The sequence below is a fragment of the Taurulus bubalis genome, assembly GCF_910589615.1.
Source record: "Taurulus bubalis genome assembly, chromosome: 9".
NCBI lineage: Eukaryota > Metazoa > Chordata > Actinopteri > Perciformes > Cottidae > Taurulus > Taurulus bubalis.
This window is the reverse complement of record NC_136597.1, coordinates 25,465,282-25,484,777: the sequence shown is the minus strand read 5'-3', so window position 1 is coordinate 25,484,777 and position 19,496 is coordinate 25,465,282. Positions and strand designations below refer to the sequence as shown.

The 19,496-nt window shown below is 41.8% G+C and overlaps 1 protein-coding gene across 2 annotated transcripts in view; it reads right to left on the bottom strand.

Moving 5' to 3' along the window:
* cadps2 (Ca++-dependent secretion activator 2) overlaps positions 1 to 12,582 on the bottom strand; it is a gene marked incomplete at its 3' end in the record, with an annotated part of 102,236 nt that extends 89,654 nt beyond the window's left edge. For both annotated transcript variants that reach the window (XM_079223928.1, XM_079223929.1), the window contains exons 1-6: positions 12,265 to 12,582; positions 7,864 to 7,944; positions 6,810 to 7,043; positions 6,409 to 6,530; positions 3,249 to 3,360; positions 1,988 to 2,127 (exon numbers count right to left, since the gene is read on the bottom strand). In XM_079223928.1, coding sequence (XP_079080054.1) covers positions 1,988 to 2,127; positions 3,249 to 3,360; positions 6,409 to 6,530; positions 6,810 to 7,043; positions 7,864 to 7,944; positions 12,265 to 12,567 — 992 coding nt within the window. In that variant the 5' untranslated portion in view covers positions 12,568 to 12,582. The remainder of the gene's footprint in view (positions 1 to 1,987; positions 2,128 to 3,248; positions 3,361 to 6,408; positions 6,531 to 6,809; positions 7,044 to 7,863; positions 7,945 to 12,264) is intronic.
* Between the last annotated feature and the right edge of the window lie 6,914 nt (positions 12,583 to 19,496).

Genomic DNA, 19,496 nt, shown 5'->3' with positions numbered 1-19,496 from the left:
ACACACACACACACACACACACACACACACACACACACACACACACACACACACACACACACACACACACACAAACGATGTTCTGCTGCTATCGTGTGGCAGGAAATGCAAACTGCACCCAGAACACACTGCTGCAGCATTAAATAATTTAACAACAAAAACATTGTGATTAGATTGTTTTCATACATTTTAAATCTTAAAGTGACAACAAACTACTGCATGAGCTACAGGAAGAAATGCACAAATATTTTGTTTGGAACAATACCTTTTTTTTTTAAATGTATTTAGTTTTGAATTATTAATCATCTACAAAAATTACAATTTGCAAATGTTCCTTAATGGTATTAAATATGTACGCTTTGAGTTCAGTTCACTGAGCTTCCTCTATTTGCCCAGCAGGGGGCGCTGCCGGTCCACTTAGACCGTTGTGACTCTTCATGAGGATAAAGGGAGAATATTAACACAAAGTGGTTCCCAGGAAGCGTTAAAGTTTCTCTCGAAGACGAGTCGGGATGTAATAATAAAAACAATAATAATAATAATAATAATTGTGAGTTAAAAATTCCGGAAATAAAAACCTGAGTCCTTTATATCCAGTCTACTCCGTAACGTAAACCTTTATATCCAGTCTACTCCGTAACGTAGACCTTTATATCCAGTCTACTCTGTAACGTAAACCTTTATATCCAGTCTACTCTGTAACGTAAACCTTTATATCCAGTCTACTCCGTAACTTAGACCTTTATATCCAGTCTACTCTGTAACTTAAACCTTTATATCCAGTCTACTCTGTAACGTAAACCTTTATATCCAGTCTACTCTGTAACTTAAACCTTTAGTCCAGTCTACTCCGTAACTTAGACCTTTATATCCAGTCTACTCTGTAACTTAAACCTTTAGTCCAGTCTACTCCGTAACTTAGACCTTTATATCCAGTCTACTCTGTAACTTAGACCTTTATATCCAGTCTACTCCGTAACTTAGACCTTTATATCCAGTCTACTCCGTAACTTAGACCTTTATATCCAGTCTACTCCGTAACTTAGACCTTTATATCCAGTCTACTCTGTAACTTAAACCTTTAGTCCAGTCTACTCCGTAACTTAGACCTTTATATCCAGTCTACTCCGTAACTTAGACCTTTATATCCAGTCTACTCCGTAACTTAGACCTTTATATCCAGTCTACTCCGTAACTTAGACCTTTATATCCAGTCTACTGCGAAAAGTAGACCTTTATATCCAGTCTACTCCGTAACGTAGACCTTTATATCCAGTCTACTGCGTAAAGTAGTCCTTTATATCCAGTCTACTGCGTAACTTGGACCTTTATATCCAGTCTACTACGTAACTTGGACCTTTATATCCAGTCTACTCCGTAACTTAGACCTTTATATCCAGTCTACTACGTAACTTGGACCTTTATATCCAGTCTACTCCGTAACTTAGACCTTTATATCCAGTCTACTACGTAACTTGGACCTTTATATCCAGTCTACTCCGTAACTTAGACCTTTATATCCAGTCTACTGCGTAAAGTAGACCTTTATATCCAGTCTACTGCGTAACTTGGACCTTTATATCCAGTCTACTCCGTAACTTAGACCTTTATATCCAGTCTACTGCGTAAAGTAGACCTTTATATCCAGTCTACTGCGTAACTTGGACCTTTATATCCAGTCTACTACGTAACTTAGACCTTTATATCCAGTCTACTCTGTAACGTAGACCTTTATATCCAGTCTACTCTGTAACGTAAACCTTTATATCCAGTCTACTCCGTAACTTAGACCTTTATATTCAGTCTACTCCGTAACTTAGACCTTTAAATCCAGTCTACTCTGTAACGTAAACCTTCATATCCAGTCTACTCTGTAACGTAAACCTTTATATCCAGTCTACTCTGTAACGTAAACCTTTATATCCAGTCTACTCTGTAACGTAGACCTTTATACCCGGTCTACCCCAGACCCTGCATGTGGACTCACCCGCTGTGCTTCATGTTGGGGGGCTTGTCCATGCGGACCGCCAGCTTGATCTTCAGCTCCGTGTCCTGGCTGTTCTTGGGGACGACCATTCGGTGGAACTCGGCCTGCTTGGGCCCGTTGGTGGTCGGGTTCATGACCACCTGGGGGACAGAGGAGGGCAGGGATTGGTCCTCATGCAGGTTCTCCTGTACACTCCTTGAATAACCAGCCAGCCGACTGCTTCGTGGTGCGTTCAAGCTCCATGTATTGGGCGGTAAATTAAACCGCCATCGTGGTGTGTTCAAATGTTATCTAGCTTTAATAAATAAACTGCTTGATGGTTGTGTTTTCACATCCTGAAACTCTGAGAACTTTATTCACTGGGTTTAGTCTCCAGGGTCCTTCATCTGTCTGTCTGTCTGTCTCACACACAGAGAGAGAACCAGAGAGAACCAGAGAGAGAAAACTAGAGAGAAAGAGACGGAGAGAACCAGAGAGCGAGAGAACCAGAGAGAACTAGAGAAAAAGAGACAGAGAGAACCAGAGAGCGAGAGAGAACTAGAGAAAAAGAGACGGAGAGAGAGAGAGAACCAGAGAGCGAGAGAACCAGAGAGAACTAGAGAGAAAGAGACGGAGAGAACCAGAGAGCGAGAGAACCAGAGAGAACTAGAGAAAAAGAGACGGAGAGAACCAGAGAGAACCAGAGAGAGAGAGAACCAGAGAGAGAGAGAGAGAGAACCAGAGAGAACCAGAGAGAGAGAGAGAACCAGAGAGAGAGAGAACCAGAGAGAGAGAGAAAGAGAGAACTAGAGAGAAAGAGAACTAGAGAGAGAGAACCAGAGAGAGAGAGAGAGAACTAGGGACAAAGAGAGAACCAGAGAGAGAACTAGAGAGAGAGAACCAGAGAGAGAGAGAGAGAACTAGGGACAAAGAGAGAACCAGAGAGAGAACTAGAGAAAAGGCGAGAGAACCAGACAGAGAGAGAGAGAATCATATTTTATATATTTATATAAGGTTAAAGTTGCACGAAGCTGCGTGATATTGAGCTGAAAGTTGTTGTTTATTATTTATTATTATCATTATTACATGGTGTGTTTGTTCATGATCCACTCAATACATGCAGGAATTTAAACTATTCATATAATGTGTTTTATTATTCGTAGTATCATTATTATTGGTATTATATGCGTAGTTTAAATTGCTGCTTGTACTCATGAACACACACACACACACACACACACACACACACACACACGTGGTGCGGCGGTGGATCTGGACTCACCCGGCCCAGCTCCTTGTCCTCCAGAGCCAGGACCCCGGTGCTCTCGGTGAACAGCTTCACCTTGACGGAGGGCAGCGGGTGGGTGGTGGTGAAGTCGCCCTGGGTGCCCCACCTGAAACACAGCAGCATCACAAGGGGGCCCTGTAAGCGTCATGTAATACACATGCTGGCCACAAGAGGCACCAGGTCCTCAGGACTAAACAAACTCTCGTTTAAAAAGGTTTTTCTTTATTCACCAGAAGAACAAAAGATGTAGCACAACATGAAGGAGGACCACTTTATTCCACAGGGGGGCGCCAAAATCAACACTACATTAAAGTTCCTGATAGTGACTTTAAACGTTAAAGTGCAATAAAAAATGTTGCACAATTGAAAATAATATTTTTTTAAATATTTTCAGGCGTCTTGATTCTTAACCAGGATCACTCCGACGGTGACGCTGCAGAATCCAGCAGATCCAGAGGCAGTGAATGCCTCATCAGCGTCAACAATCACTTCATCTCACTGAGGCTCTAATGGAGCGGAGGGACGCCGTCTGCTGAGGACGACCATTACACCGAAGGACACGCGCCGTGATTACACGCCTTCATGTCTCAGCTGTCACTGGAAGTGTGTGTGTGTGTGTGTGTGTGTGTGTGTGTGTGTGTGTGTGTGTGTGTGTTCAAATGACAAGTGACCTCTTCACAAAGCTGAACTCACATTCACTTTCCACAGTTTCCAAGGCAACATTGCACCCGAAAGGTGCATCCACACCAGAACACACGAACACACACACACACACACACACACACACACACACTTAAAGTAATCGCAGAACCTCAGATCTGTGAGACAGAGGACTCGGGTTCTAACTTTCACCGTCACATGACCACGGAGGTTGTGACGGTTTGTGATCTCGAGCATCAAGAAAAACATCCAAGAGAAAAGAGACACCAGCAAAGTCTATATATATATATACAGTATATATATATATATATATATACAGTATATATATATATATATATATATATATATATATATATATAATGTATATATTATCTGAATACATTTTCATTGATTGTGCTTCTGTGTGTATATAATATTTATGTCATTAGCCATGTTAGTACCGTGGCTACGAGGGACGCGAACGCTTCATGTGTTAAAGCTGCATTCTCTCTCCTGACCACCAGGGGGTGACTCCTCTGTTTGTATAGAAGTATATGCTTCAGGGGGTGACTCATCTGGTTGTATAGAAGTATATGCTTCAGGGGGTGACTCCTTTGGTTGTATAGAAGTATATGCTTCATGTGTTAAAGCTGCATTCTCTCTACTGACCACCAGGGGGCGACTCCTCTGGTTGTATAGAAGTATATGCTTCATGTGTTAAAGCTGCATTCAAGACTTGAAACTAGAGATTGAGACATAAACTCATGTTTACAATGTTTACTGAGGGAATAAATCAAGAGAGAAGTAGACTCATTTATATTGACTTCTATACAACCAGAGGAGTCACGCCCCGGTGGTCATGAGAGAGACTGCAGCTTTAACACATGAAGCATATACTTCTATACAACCAGAGGAGTCTTATGAAGCCTGTCTTTTGAAGCCTGTCTATGAAGCGTGTCTTTGTGTCTTATGAAGCGTGTCTTATGAAGCGTGTCTATGCAGTGTGTCTTTGTGTCTTATGAAGCGTGTCTTTGTGTCTTATGAAGCGTGTCTTTGTGTCTTATGAAGCGTGTCTATGAAGTGTGTCTTTGTGTCTTATGAAGCGTGTCTTATGAAGCGTGTCTTTGTGTCTTATGAAGCGTGTCTTATGAAGCGTGTCTATGAAGTGTGTCTTTGTGTCTTATGAAGCGTGTCTTTGAGTCATATGAAGCGTGTCTTATGAAGCGTGTCTATGAAGTGTGTCTTTGTGTCTTATGAAGCGTGTCTTTGTGTCTTATGAAGCGTGTCTTATGAAGCGTGTCTATGAAGTGTGTCTTTGTGTCTAATGAAGCGTGTCTTTGAGTCATATGAAGCGTGTCTTATGAAGCGTGTCTATGAAGTGTGTCTTTGTGTCTTATGAAGTGTGTCTTTGTGTCTTATGAAGCGTGCCTTTGTGGCTTATGAAGCGTGTCTTATGAAGTGTGTTTTTGTGTCTTATGAAGTGTGTCTTATGAAGTGCGTCTTTGTGTCTTATGAAGTGTGTCTTATGAAGTGTGTCTTTGTGTCTTATGAAGCGTGTCTTATGAATATGTCTTTGTGTCTTATGAAGCGTGTCTTTGTGTCTTATGAAGTGTGTCTTTGTGTCTTATGAAGTGTGTCTTTGTGTCTTATGAAGCGTGTCTTTGTGTCTTATGAATATGTCTTTGTGTCTTATGAAGCGTGTCTTTGTGTCTTATGAAGTGTGTCTTTGTGTCTTATGAAGCGTGTCTTTGTGTCTTATGAAGCGTGTCTTTGTGTCTTAAGAAGCGTGTCTTTGTGTCTTAAGAAGTGTGTCTTTGTGTCTTATGAAGTGTGTCTATGTGTCTTATGAAGTGTGTCTTATGAAGCGTGTCTTATGAAGTGTGTCTTTGTGTCTTATGAAGCGTGTCTTATGAAGTGTGTCTTTGTGTCTTATGAAGCGTGTCTTTGTGTCTTATGAAGTGTGTCTTATGAAGTGCGTCTTATGAAGTGCGTCTTATGAAGTGCGTCTTTGTGTCTTATGAAGTGTGTCTTTGTGTCTTATGAAGCGTGTCTTATGAAGTGCGTCTTATGAAGTGCGTCTTATGAAGTGCGTCTTTGTGTCTTATGAAGTGTGTCTTTGTGTCTTATGAAGTGTGTCTTATGAAGTGCGTCTTATGAAGTGCGTCTTATGAAGTGCGTCTTTGTGTCTTATGAAGTGTGTCTTTGTGTCTTAAGAAGCGTGTCTTTGTGTCTTAAGAAGCGTGTCTTTGTGTCTTAAGAAGCGTGTCTTTGTGTCTTATGAAGCGTGTCTTTGTGTCTTATGAAGCGTGTCTTTGTGTCTTATGAAGCGTGTCTTTGTGTCTTAAGAAGCGTGTCTTTGTGTCTTAAGAAGCGTGTCTTTGTGTCTTATGAAGCGTGTCTTTGTGTCTTATGAAGTGTGTCTTTGTGTCTTATGAAGCGTGTCTTTGTGTCTTATGAAGCGTGTCTTTGTGTCCTCGCTCAGGGACCCTGAAAGCAGCCGAGGAGGTGGACTCACTGCGGTCTGGAGGCTTCTGCTTGGTCCGTCTGCAGCTTCTCGCCCCCCTCCACCTCCATGGTGCAGTAAACGACCCGGTTCGGGGCCACGGACTTCAGACCCTGGACCTCCACGATCACGATCTGAAGACAGCAGAGCAGAGAAGGTTCAGCGCACACGAACGCCTCTTCAGAGAGTTCTGGTTCGGTCTGAGCGACGAGCCAAAACCCACAAAGTACTCAAGGTCAATCCCCACGAGACTTTCACAAATAACAAGGCGTCGTTAAATGCGGTTCGTCCAACGTGGACTCATTTTAAAGTGATAAATATATAATGATTATCAAGATACCCCTCAAATATTGTCCATAACGGTCTGATTTCTACCCCACGCTCTCTGTGACCACACACTAAACCCCACAGACCTCCAGAGTGAAGGACAGCACCACGTCGGACTTGGACAGGGCGTCGCCCTCGTCTCCCATGTCCAGGAAGGAGTTGTTCATGGACGAGCGTTTGAGCTTCTGCTTGAAGTCCGGACCTCCTTTGGACACCGGCAGACTCTCCAGGTTCGCCATGAGCAGGTTGACCGCCGACCGCAGCTCCTCCACGTAGAGCAGCTCCATGTCGGCGGAGGCGAACTTCGGGTGCCTCCTCTCCTGCCGGGGGGGGGGAAGCGTTAAGACAACATTTAGGACTTTCTAATCCTCTCTCCCTGATGATGTCACACTGTGAACTACACACAGAGGTTCCACTCAGTTACACCGTGGTGCGTTCAGGCTCCGCTCGGTGAAAACAAGTAAATTATAATGTTACCGCGATGTGTTCAAACGTGATCTTGATCATATACACTGCACATACTTTGCATTTTTGCACTTTTGTTTTTGTTGTATATATATATTTGCGTTTCATATTTTTTTTTTTTTTTTACATATTATGTGATTTATTTATTAATTTTTCATATTTTTTTTATTTTTTATTTTTTTGTGCGTCTCATATGCAAGTTGCTTGCTACTGTGACAAACTAATTTCCCCTCGTGGATAAATAAAGTATACATCTATCTATCTATCTATCTATCTATCTATCTATCTATCTCATCCCATATTTAATTTTGTTGATAGATAAATTAATAAATCCTGTTGTTTTGAAGGAGACGTTTTATGAATTATGACCCGTTCGATCTTTGACTTGTTTTTAAGGCGCTGGTGTCCGAATCAATGTTAAAAAGATATCTAAAAAGATATCTAAAAAGCAGAAGGTCCCGTCAACAGATATATCGTATGAAGAGCTGCTTGATTAACTCCTTAAATCTGACTTTAGCTGCTCGTGTTCAACTTTCCTCTCGGGTTCATCTCTGTGAATGTGAGCCAAAAGAGACTAAAATGGCCCGCAGAGCTGCAGAGACAAGAGATTAAAATATGTAATACTGCAGATTTGAAACACGATCATCTGTTTTATATTATTGTGACGTCTCTCACCCTGGAAATCTTCTCGGCCAGCTGTAACCGTCCGTCCAGCTCTCTGCGGATCTGAGCCGCCTGCTCGTCCACGTTGTCCAGCTGGGAAAGAAAACACACATAAAGAGTCACATCAGCCAATCGGGGAGCTGCACAACCAATCAACCAATCACAGGGTGAAGGGGCCGGAGAGGACTACTGCGAAGAAGCGTCCTCAAAGGACGAGCCATTTAGCAGCTACTTTCTCTTAGCTCTCTCGACCAATCGGAGATGAGAGATGTTCACTCCTGTTTGTTTTGGGGTTAAACGCTGCAGATTGTAAAGCTGCAGTTCCTCTGGCGTCCAGCAGGCGTTGAAAACTGAACGAGGTTTTGCTTACTGGGCAATCTGTGATGAGGGAAGCGTTGAAAATGACAGTTGGAGATAAAAAAAAAGTCTCTGATGGAAACCGGCCCGGAGCCACAGAGACAAGTGGAACCTTCAGAGCTGATAACGCAGAGAAGAGATAAGATGTTTAATTTGAGCGGATCCAAGAGAATCAGTTAGCGTCTCATTCACAGAGAAGGAAAAACGGCTTTAGTCACGCCGAGCTGCAGCGGAGAGAAAGAACAAAAACCTGCTGAGCAGCGAGCTCTGAACCCAACAATACAAGTGAGCCACAGAGAGAGGATCACAAGAGGATCACAAGATATATATACATATATATACACACATATATATATATATATATATATATCTATATATATATAGATATATATATAGATATATAGATAAATAATATATATAAATAAATTATATATATATATATATAGATAAATAATATATATAAATACATTATATATATATATAAATAAATAATATATGTATATAAATAAATATAAATTATATATAAATATATATATAAATAAATGATATATAAATGATATATATATATAAATACATATAAATTATATATAAATATATAACTAAATGATATATATATATAAACATATATATATATAAATACATTATATATATATATATAAATATATATATATATAAATACATATATATATATAAATACACTATATATCTACATTATATATATATATATATATATATATATATATATATATATATATATATATATCAGAATTATTATTAAAAGTGAGGGTTTGTTATATGGAACAAGACACAATAAAGCCATAAAAGTATCTTTGCTGCACAAACAATAATCGCAGGTCACTTTGATATTGACGTGCTCCACTCTGGTTGTTGGTTGTTCTTTGTCAAACAAAAATTATACGAGAGGGCGTAGATAAATATAAACGAACGATGAACATCTGTGAAAGGATTAAAGTTTGAAGAAGTGAAGATCCATCCAGCAGTTGCAGACTTTTCCCTTAAAAAAAAAGTCCCCATCACGACTCTTGAAACTTACTGATTTACAGCGACCGATGACGCTGTAAAAAAGGTCATTATTAAATCAATAATGTTGTCAGTTTAATAAATGAATACCACAGCGACGGGTTTAGTGGCCGAGTCCTAATTAACTCTGTGAGGAGGAAAAGGGGAATTATGATCAGAGCGATGGAGGTCGAACCAACGCACACCCGTCTGACGTATTTAGTGTTGTGAGTTTATCTCCTGTGGTCAAAACGTGCTCATGCTTCAATATGAATAAATATTTGTTCCTCATTCAAAACGATAACAGCGGGACAAAGGTCGGCGACGCCGTGAAGCAGCGCGGGATCATGGGAGTTGTTGTTTTCAAGTTAGTTGGATGTCAAAGTTGATTAAAAACCGGCTAAAAACAACAACCACTGAACGAAGAAGACTCTACTTCTCTCTCCTGACCACCAGGGGGCGACTCCTCTGGTTGTATAGAAGTCTATGCTTCATGTGTTAAAGCTGCATTCTCTCTACTGTCCACCATGGGGCGACTCCTCTGGTTGTATAGAAGTCTATGCTTCATGTGTTAAAGCTGCATTCTCTCTACTGTCCACCATGGGGTGACTCCTCTGGCTGTATAGAAGTCTATATGAATGACTACCTCTCTCTTGATTTATTCTCTCAGTAAACATTGTAAACATGAGTTTAATTAAGGTCTCAATCTCTAGTTTAAAGAAAAAAAAGAAGAAAAAAATACATTTATAAAATGTATTGCAGAGGATTCTGAAGTGTGAGTATTCATGCCGTTATGGTACCGGTGCCTGGAGCGGCCAAAAAGGCCAAATGCAGCCGTCAGCAGAGAAATCCTAATCTGATAATAAAATAAAAACAGTTTCCATGATTGCAATAAAAGAACCCGGTCACATGACCACATGAGTGTGTGGCGGCGTTAACCCGACACGTTGGAGTCTGTCTGACACGTTGACGAGGACTTGAGTCACATGAAGGCTGGTTGTCATAGAAATGCTATGAGGCAGAATTAGAAAGGACAAAGCCTGGGAGGAGTCATGGTAACATATGTGTGTGTGTGTGTGTGTGTGTGTGTGTGTGTGTGTGTGTGTGTGTGTGTGTGTGTGTGTGTGTGTGTGTTACATGCATACAGAGTTTTCTGTCTCCACAGGAAGCCACAGAGTTAGATTTAGACCACAGAATGATTAGAAGAAGTGGGCGTGGTCTTGGTGACGTCATGTTTTGAAGCCTCGAGTTTCGGCATTTTGGTCGTCGCCATCTTGACTTTTTGCAACCGGTAAACAGGAAGTGACCGTATCGGATATGGATCCACTAGCTATCCATGAGGAGAAGGTTTCAGGACTTTCTATGCTAAAAAATACATTGTTCATTGATAAAAAAAACGGCTAAACGCTGTGCTCACTCTGTAATGCACTCCTAAATAATAATAATAATAATAATAATGGCCCAAAGCAACAATTTGGTACGTCACTGAAAAAAGGTTGAGAACCACTAATAAGGAAAGGAAGACTTGTTGTTGCAATGGAATAAATATTTTTAGAACACACACACGCACACACACACACACACACACACACACACCTGGTCCTCCTCTCTTCTATTTTTACCCCCCCCCTCCCTCCACTGGAGGAGGAGTCACACCTCTCCGACCTCGCTCGCGTCTCTGCAGCTGGTGTTTTTAATCCTCCGCTTGTTCTCACCTGAAAAGATCTGCCTTCTTTACTAAATGTGCTATTTCTTGACGGAGGCGATCGAGCCAGAGATTTGAGTATTAATACAGTGATGATCTGCAGGCAAACTGAGATTTAAATCTCTGGCTCGATGTTCCGCTTTCTCCGCCAGCTGGTTGATAACTTGTGCGTTGTTGTTGTTTTCGCCATTCAAGCTCTGCAGGCAAACTGTGGGGTTCCTCAAGTCGATGACGTGTTGCATGATTGTCGGCTTGAACCAAACAAGTTAGAGCCAGAAACTGATCCACACACACACACACACACACACACACACACTCGAACCAACAAACGCATGGCTTCACCGGAAGAAGATGAACGTTTTGTAACCCAGACCTGAGCGTCTGTGGGGATCTGAAGGAGAAGCGATCTGACAGATTTTGAGCTCTTTTGCAAAGAAGAGTGGGCAGATATTGACATGTGAAGATGTGTCACGCTAATAGATTCCTCCTCAAAAAGAGTGCTATAATAAAAGAGAACAAAAGTATAAGTTTCAGGCTGTGCATATTAATGCCACTAGGTTATTGTGCATTTTGTATTTGTTCCCCCTCAAAGATTTCAGTTAGTTTTTTTAATTGATACTAATACTAATAAAGAATATACTTATCATCACTGTATTAATACTAATAATAAAGACAGTTATCACCACTGTATTCATACTAATAAAGACAGCTATCATCACTGTATTCATACTAATAAAGATAATAAAAAATTTTCATTTAATTTCAATGGAGTCAAAGAGTGTAGAGCAGCATTTAGTGGACATTATGGAACTACAGCTGTGGACATTTGCGTGAGAAATAATAAACACTGTATCTCTGAGCCCTAAAACCCGCCAGTGGGATGGAAAAGCATGTTTTCTTTACAATAACCGCCAAAACTGCACCGTTTATCACAGCTAGAAGCCGTCGGATTATCCTCTTTCAGACGGTCCTTGAACACATCATGTGTCCCACGAACGCTTCCGTCAGAAAAATAAACCGAAACATTTTATTCTACGCATCTAATTTAAAATCTTGCCGCAAATAAACCGATTACTCTTAAAATAATCTGTAAAAAACATTACATTCTGAGCTCCTCGGCTCCATGGTGGACTCATCTGAGACCAACAGTCACGTGACGACAAATCAGTGAAACGTGGACTGAACTTTGGGCAGCTGACAGCAGAGAGGAGAGGTTATTAAAATGTTAATAGCTTATCATAATATATATATATATATATATATATATATATATATATATATATATATATATATATACATATATATATATATATAGACCTCCAGCGGCTCACCTGGCAGGCGTTGTACAGAAGCTGGTGCTCGAACTTGCGGATGCCGAGGATCTGCTGGAACATCTCGTACAGCTGCTCCTTGCTGAGGATGAGCTCCGACACGGCGTTCAGGTGCGCGCGCTGTGGCTGCCGCCGCATGTCCTCGTCGCCCCTGTAGATGGCGTCGTACTTGGCGATCCAGGAGCTCAGGACCGTCTCTTTGCTCAGGCCGTCGATCTCCGGGAGGCTGCGGACGCGCCGCTCGATGTTCTTCTTGAAGACCTCGCGGAAGTCGCTGGCCGAGCAGCCGCCGCTGTGCACCATCCGGGAGACGCGCTCGCTCTTCATGAAGCCCTGCCGAGCAGAAGAGGAACAGAGCGGTGAGGACGGAAGTGTTCATTCACCAATTAGGGAATAAAAGTAAAACTGCACGAAGGTTAAAGAACGCTAGAGTTCATCAGAAAGGTGCAGAACAATAAACATAGACAAAGAATAAAACAATACAAATATAAGAAAAACAATACACACAGTGGAATAATAGATACATATGGTAAATAAACAGATAACAGTACTTTAAAATAAGTATATATTTTAGAGTAAAAGTGTATTTTAATAAGTAGCAAGTCAGACCTTCATGCAATCATTTCAGATTTATGAAGCCCAGTAGGATGAAAATACAGGTTTTAAATCAGGCGGCAACCTCGGGTTCTAACTCAAGAGTTAGCTGTCTTAAAGCTGCATTCTCTCTCCTGACCACCAGGGGATGACTCCTCTGGTTGTATAGAAGTATTTGCTTCATGTCTTAAAGCTGCATTCTCTCTCCTGACCACCAGGGGATGACTCCTCTGGTTGTATAGAAGTATTTGCTTCATGTCTTAAAGCTGCATTCTCTCTCCTGTCCACTAGGGGGCGACTCCTCTGGTTGTATAGAAGTATATGATTCATGTCTTAAAGCTGCACTCTTTCCTGTCCACCAGGGGGTGACTCCTCTGGTTGTATAGAAGTATATGCTTCAGGGGATGACTTCTCTGGTTGTATAGAAGTATATGCTTCATGTGTTAAAGCTGCATTCTCTCTCCTGTCCACCAGGGGGTGACTCCTCTGGTTGTATAGAAGTATGTGCTTCAGGGGGCAACTCCTCTGGTTGAATAGAAGTATATGCTTCATGTGTTAAAGCTGCATTCAGATCATAAAACAGGGGATGCTTTATGTAAATTAGTGGATCCCTTCAGACGTCTACATACCATCCAGAAACAAGATATTCATGTAGGATTTAATAATAATAATAATTATAGTACAATAATCGAGTTTACATGAGTATACATTGGCAAAGTAAAAAAACACACAGGCTTCCAATTCCTTTCAAATGCAAAAGCTCTTCAGTAAAAATAGTTTTCCAGAACTCTGTGCAGACGTTTGGGAGGACAAACCGCCCGGCCCTCCTCCACACACTCATTCTTTGGGTCTAATGTTAAACTCTCATTCACATCGCCGGCTTTTGGCAGAAGTTCTTTATCCAGAGCGCCGCTCGCTGAGTCTGACAGAAGAATAAGTGGCTCAGACTGAAGCTCAGTGTGACATTAAACGTCTCTCAGCCGGCTGCTTGGCCTCCTCCTGCGAGTCGCTCTGAGACTCTGAGCAGCGCGCGACAGCGAGGAGAATGATTCATCTAATGGAGGCCAAGAGCTCAGAGAATGCCAACATCCAACGGAACTCAAACATGTCTGACACATTCAGATTAATTTCCTCTGCTGACGAGCACGCATTCATGTTCCTGATTGATTCCATCAGTCCAAACTCCAGAGGAAGAAACAATTCATTAATATGGATATGAATAGAATTCTGGTCAATTCTTTATGTGTTGAACATGCATTCTCTCTCCTGACCACCTGGGGCGACTCCTCTGGTTGTATAGAAGTCTATGCTTAATGTGTTAAAGCTTCATTCTCTCTCCGGAACACCAGGGGGCGACTCCTCTGGTTGTATAGAAGTCGATGCTTCATGTGTTAAAGCTGCATTCTCTCTGACCACTAGGGGGTGACTCCTCTGGTTGTATAGAAGTCTCATTCATGTGTTAAAGCTGCATTCTCTCTGACCACTAGGGGGTGACTCCTCTGGTTGTATAGAAGTCTGATTCATGTGTTAAAGCTGCATTCTCTCTCCTGACCACTAGGGGGTGACTCCTCTGGTTGTATAGAAGTCTATGCATCATGTGTTAAAGCTGCATTCTCTCTCCTGACCACTGTTTACTAGGAAACATCTTGTGTCTCGAACTTGTTGAACTTTTGATAAATACATAAAAAAAAAAAAAAGAAAAGGCATTTTCATTGATTATAGATATTTAATTAAGGAATAATTATTTGTATTTTTTTTAAACAGGCATCAATCATTTTCATCAAAGCATAGTATTTCTATACATCTACAAATACACGTCAGGAGGGGAAGGAAACAAATAAAAAAATATTCCAGAAGAGTTGCTCTAGAGTTTTTATTATTTTCCAGGGGTTTCTTTAATTTTGTTCTGGGTAGTTTTCTGCCCCCTGGAGGCAGATGTGTGACGTTTTCTGTTGGGTTGTATAAATGAAGTTGACTCGACTCAAAGATTAACAGCAGCAGAGTGTAAAAAGACAGAAGCTGCTGACAGACTGCAGCCGGTCACGTGGCGTTTGACGCCCATGTTGAGGGTTTGCCGCCGCCGCCGCTGCTAAGCTACTAGCGCTAACGAGGCGGAACAGAAATCCCTCGAAGCTGAAGAGTCTCAACGAGGAGATGAACTTCCCATTTTAACAGCCTCTCCTCTCTGCTCTGTGTTCACTTGTTCAACAAGTTTCTCTGATTTGTCGTCACCTGACTGTCAGTCTCAGGTGAGTCCGTCGTGACTTCGTAGTTGCGCTGAAGAATTCAGAATTTTATGATTTTTACAAAATCGGGTTACTTCAAACGATTTATTCGCAACGAGATCTTAAATCAGAGACACGTGTATTAAAATGTTTTTAATGAATCACAATTTTAAGCTCAGTTACTGTTCGTGACAGATGTTGTGTTCAAGGACCGTCGGAAAGATGAGAACCTGGCTGTGATAAACGGTGCAGTTTTGGCGACAAAGGGTTTTTAAACAGTGTTTCTGTCTCCACTAAATAATATTACGAATATCTACAACTCACAAAAGAAGCCTTTTAGGACAATTGTTCTTCCATAATAGAGAAAGCATATTTCCAGTTTGCATGAATGGCTGTATAGAAGCACTAGGGAGCCCCGGGTCTGCTCTATGGGTTCTATAGGCGCTCCTCCGCTCCGTCTGCGACACAAATGTCAGCCATTATCGCTAATGAATCGATCAGCAGGGGGGCTTCCTGCCTCCCCACTGCTCCAATTAATTGGAGCTTTGAAAAGTTTCGCTAAATTATTTACACGCCAGCAGAGCGCCGGGCCGGAAGTCCGGAGATTAGAGATGCGGGAGGCGAGTGTTCGCAGCCGATCCACGACCGGCAAAATACTTCATTTAATGTCGTTTAAAAGGATCTGAAACAGAGAAGAGCAGCAGATGATTAGACCTCATCGACCCGCATGCAGGTCTGCTTTTAGTGTTTGGCTGTGTCAGTCTGACTTATATATAACAACGCACCATGAACTTGTTTCTATTCAACATGATTATCCCTCATGTATGTGCTTTGCATGTGTTGTTTTATGAGTCTCAACATGTCCTGAATGATGTTTCTACTCATATTAATGTTATCTCTTCTTTTAAAATCCGGCACTTGAATCTCAAAACATACTTTTGGATCCTCGGTCAATGTTTAACCGATAATGGCGACGCGTTTCATTTACAAATACGACAACTATTGGCGTTCGGAATTTGCTCCGATTCGGCAGCCGGGGATCATGGGTAATGTAGTATTTAGAGCAATCTGCCAAACTGACAAAGAGAGAAAAAACAACATCATGACATTGGGAAAATAGGCTTTTTTTTCATATAAATAACTAGGAAATGTTGCTTTAAAAGAGTAACTAACACGTCTCTGAAGTCGTAACAAAGTAAAGGCGCTATTCCTGCTCATCACTTCCTCCCAGCTGACGGATTCGATCCAGTTCAGACGAGGAGCTGCTCACGCGGTCCTTCATGCATAAAACATGCACTCGATATTAAAACCACTCCAGCGCCTGCTTCAGCCCGGCCCCACCGCTTCATTTATCAGAATGCAAAAAAAAAAAAAAGATTTGAGGAATAACTACCATCACAAAGAAAGCAAAAGTCAGCAGCGCTGGAATTAGCTGCAGAGATCCAATTCGGTTTCAAAAAGAAAGCCAACACACTCACTTTTGATTAATTCTTGGATCAATCAGAAACACCTTTCTTCAGGCCATCTTCAGACACGATTTTGATCTAGAAAATCCAACATATGATTTTACAATTAACACTTGAAAGGTTGGTGCAGACGACACGGTGGCACACAACGTAAAAGACTTCAGGTGAAAGATTTTATTATATATATTTAAAATTGGATTTAAAACCCAAAGCGCTACTCAGAATTCTACTCGTCGTCACTGATATTAGTCATTATTATCTTGATAACTGCAGTAAATATTAGCAGAAAGAAATCCATGTACCGTAAAAGTCGGGTTACAAGCCGCTCCTACCTCCAATCAGTGTCCCCGCTTGTAGCTAGCTAGCAGCAGCTAGCTAGGAGCAGCGCTGCTGCTAGCTAGCGCTGCTGCTGCTACCGGCCGCTGCTGCTGCTAATGCCCGCGTCCCCTCGTCCCAAGTCGGGTATCGAGCCTGGTCCCGCTACCTTCGGTGGTTTTCGGGGAGCTAGCGGAAGTAAGCGGGGAAGTAACGCAGCGCTAGCAGAAGCCTCAGCTGGCTACAGTGGGGAGCTAACGGGGACACTGACCGAAGGTAGTAGCGGCTCGTAACCCGACTTTTACGGTAGTTGGGTTTGTTTTGCATTGCAGAAAAAGTTCAACTATGTGTATCTTTTCTAACCGGTCGACCTCGCGTCACTGTGGTCCGACTGGAAAGAACGACCTTATTATACTCTTGTCAGCGTTTATTTTAATCTTCAAAAGCTAAATTCAAATCACACGCATCTATTCCTAAAAAGGAAGCGCTGGTCAATCGGGTTGTAATCACGATCGATCCATTTTATTTTTGGATATCTGGACAACATGTGATAATCATTATGCTGTTATAATAAATAGATTGCTCCATTAATTTGAACCGGGGATATTTTTAAAGAGGAGAAGACGTGATACGATCACATCGTCACAATGTGATTTCAGTGACACTCGACAGAGTTGTACTTTCAGAGTCTTCAGAGTCTGAAGAATCTAGCGGACAGGAAGCAGGTTCTAATCCAGTCTTTGGCAGCATGAGTGAGACTCTGCGGAAGCTCGATTTGGTCCGATTTGACGGAGCGAAACCTCCCACCGAGGTGGTTTTATTGAGGCCACGTCTCATTTCGTGACGCCCGTAACAGATCGTCTCCCAGCTGAACCGATCCGACAGTGTTTATTCTTAAAAACCAATTACGGCATGTTCAATAAAAACCTGATGATGTGCAGATTAAAGGAACAAGCGTGGGCTTCTCCTCTGCCTGGAGCCAAGCTGCAGAATCTTTTTAACACCAGTTCCCATTTCTCCTCTCAAATTGCAAATGTCACGGATGAACCGTGAAGTGGTGGAGTTATGAAAGACTAAAAGACCCCAGACTAGGAGCATCGGAATCAGAAGTTAAAGCCGGTTGCTTTGTGTACTGGTGACGACTCATTCATCAGGAGCACCCGGAGGTCCATTTCTGATGAGAAATGTTCCGATTGATGCTCCTGCTCAGTGTCTGATCGGACCCGTGAAGCAGGAAGTCGGCGCTTCAACCCGATGCTCTGATGGAGAACCAACCACCTGCTGTGTGACTTCACATCCATTATAATTCCCTGAATCCGACAACAAACGGGTGAGGAGGAAACGGCAAAGGAATAAATAAAAGAATGCTAAAAATAGTGAATACACAGGGAGTAGAGGGAGCATGATGATGGACAGACAGAACCAGACGATGTAGCGCCATAATGAGGTTCACATTTGGGGATTTCTCAGATGGATTGCCATTAAAATTGGCAGAGACATTCATGTCCCCCTGAGGAGCAATTTTAATAACTCCCTTCGGTTTCCATCATTGCCGTCAATTTGTCCAATACTTTTGGTTAATGACCAAATACCTGCAAAACTGATAAAAACGTCCATCAACCTCTGCTAATCACCAGACCTCAAGACATCAAGAACCAACAAAGAAGTACATGGAGACTCTCTCTCTCTCTCTTCTATTACACATGAGACAAAGGAGTCAACGGAAGAGGCAATAACAACACTGAGCACAGTTAATAAATGAAATGCCAGGAATGATTTGCAGCTTCTGTCTGATTCAGATTCCAATTTCATCATAACAGCCTCTGCTGGACGAGCAGCAAAGAGCCGAATGGAGAAATAAATACACGTTGGACCAAAGTGAAACTTCTTGATTTTAAGACGTGCTTATTTGTCTGCAGGAGGAGGAAAGTTCCATGTGTGGCGGATAGATCGTCGTCTCTGAGACGCCATCAGAGGACACGTTGATGTCTACAAGGTTCTGTTCATAGTCTCAGAGGACACATTGATGTCTACAAGGTTCTGTTCATAGTCTCAGAGGACACATTGATGTCTACAAGGTTCTGTTCATAGTCTCAGAAGACACATTGATGTCTACAAGGTTCTGTTCATAGTCTCAGAAGACATATTGATGTCTACAAGGTTCTGTTCATAGTCTCAGAGGACACATTGATGTCTACAAGGTTCTGTGTGTAGTCTCAGAAGACACATTGACGTCTACAAGGTTCTGTGTGTAGTCTCAGAAGACACATTGACGTCTACAAGGTTCTGTGTGTAGTCTCAGAGGACACATTGATGTCTACAAGGTTCTGTGTGTAGTCTCAGAGGACACATACACATTTTTCTTAATTTGAACCCCTTAAACTCTCACTAAAGAAGATTTAAAGTTAAACAGCCTTCACCTTTGACTGGCGTCTTCTGTGATGCTGTTCAGATCACACAGAAAACAACCCTCCAGGTAAAATCAATTCCATCCATGCAACAAAGTGAAACTTCAAATACGAAATAATTCAGAGGAAAACGTCAAAACATATCAGCTGCTGAAGGATCAGCCAGTTGCATGAAGCGAACAGTGAAAGCAAAAAGTATAAATGCAAACTAGTCTGATGCATCA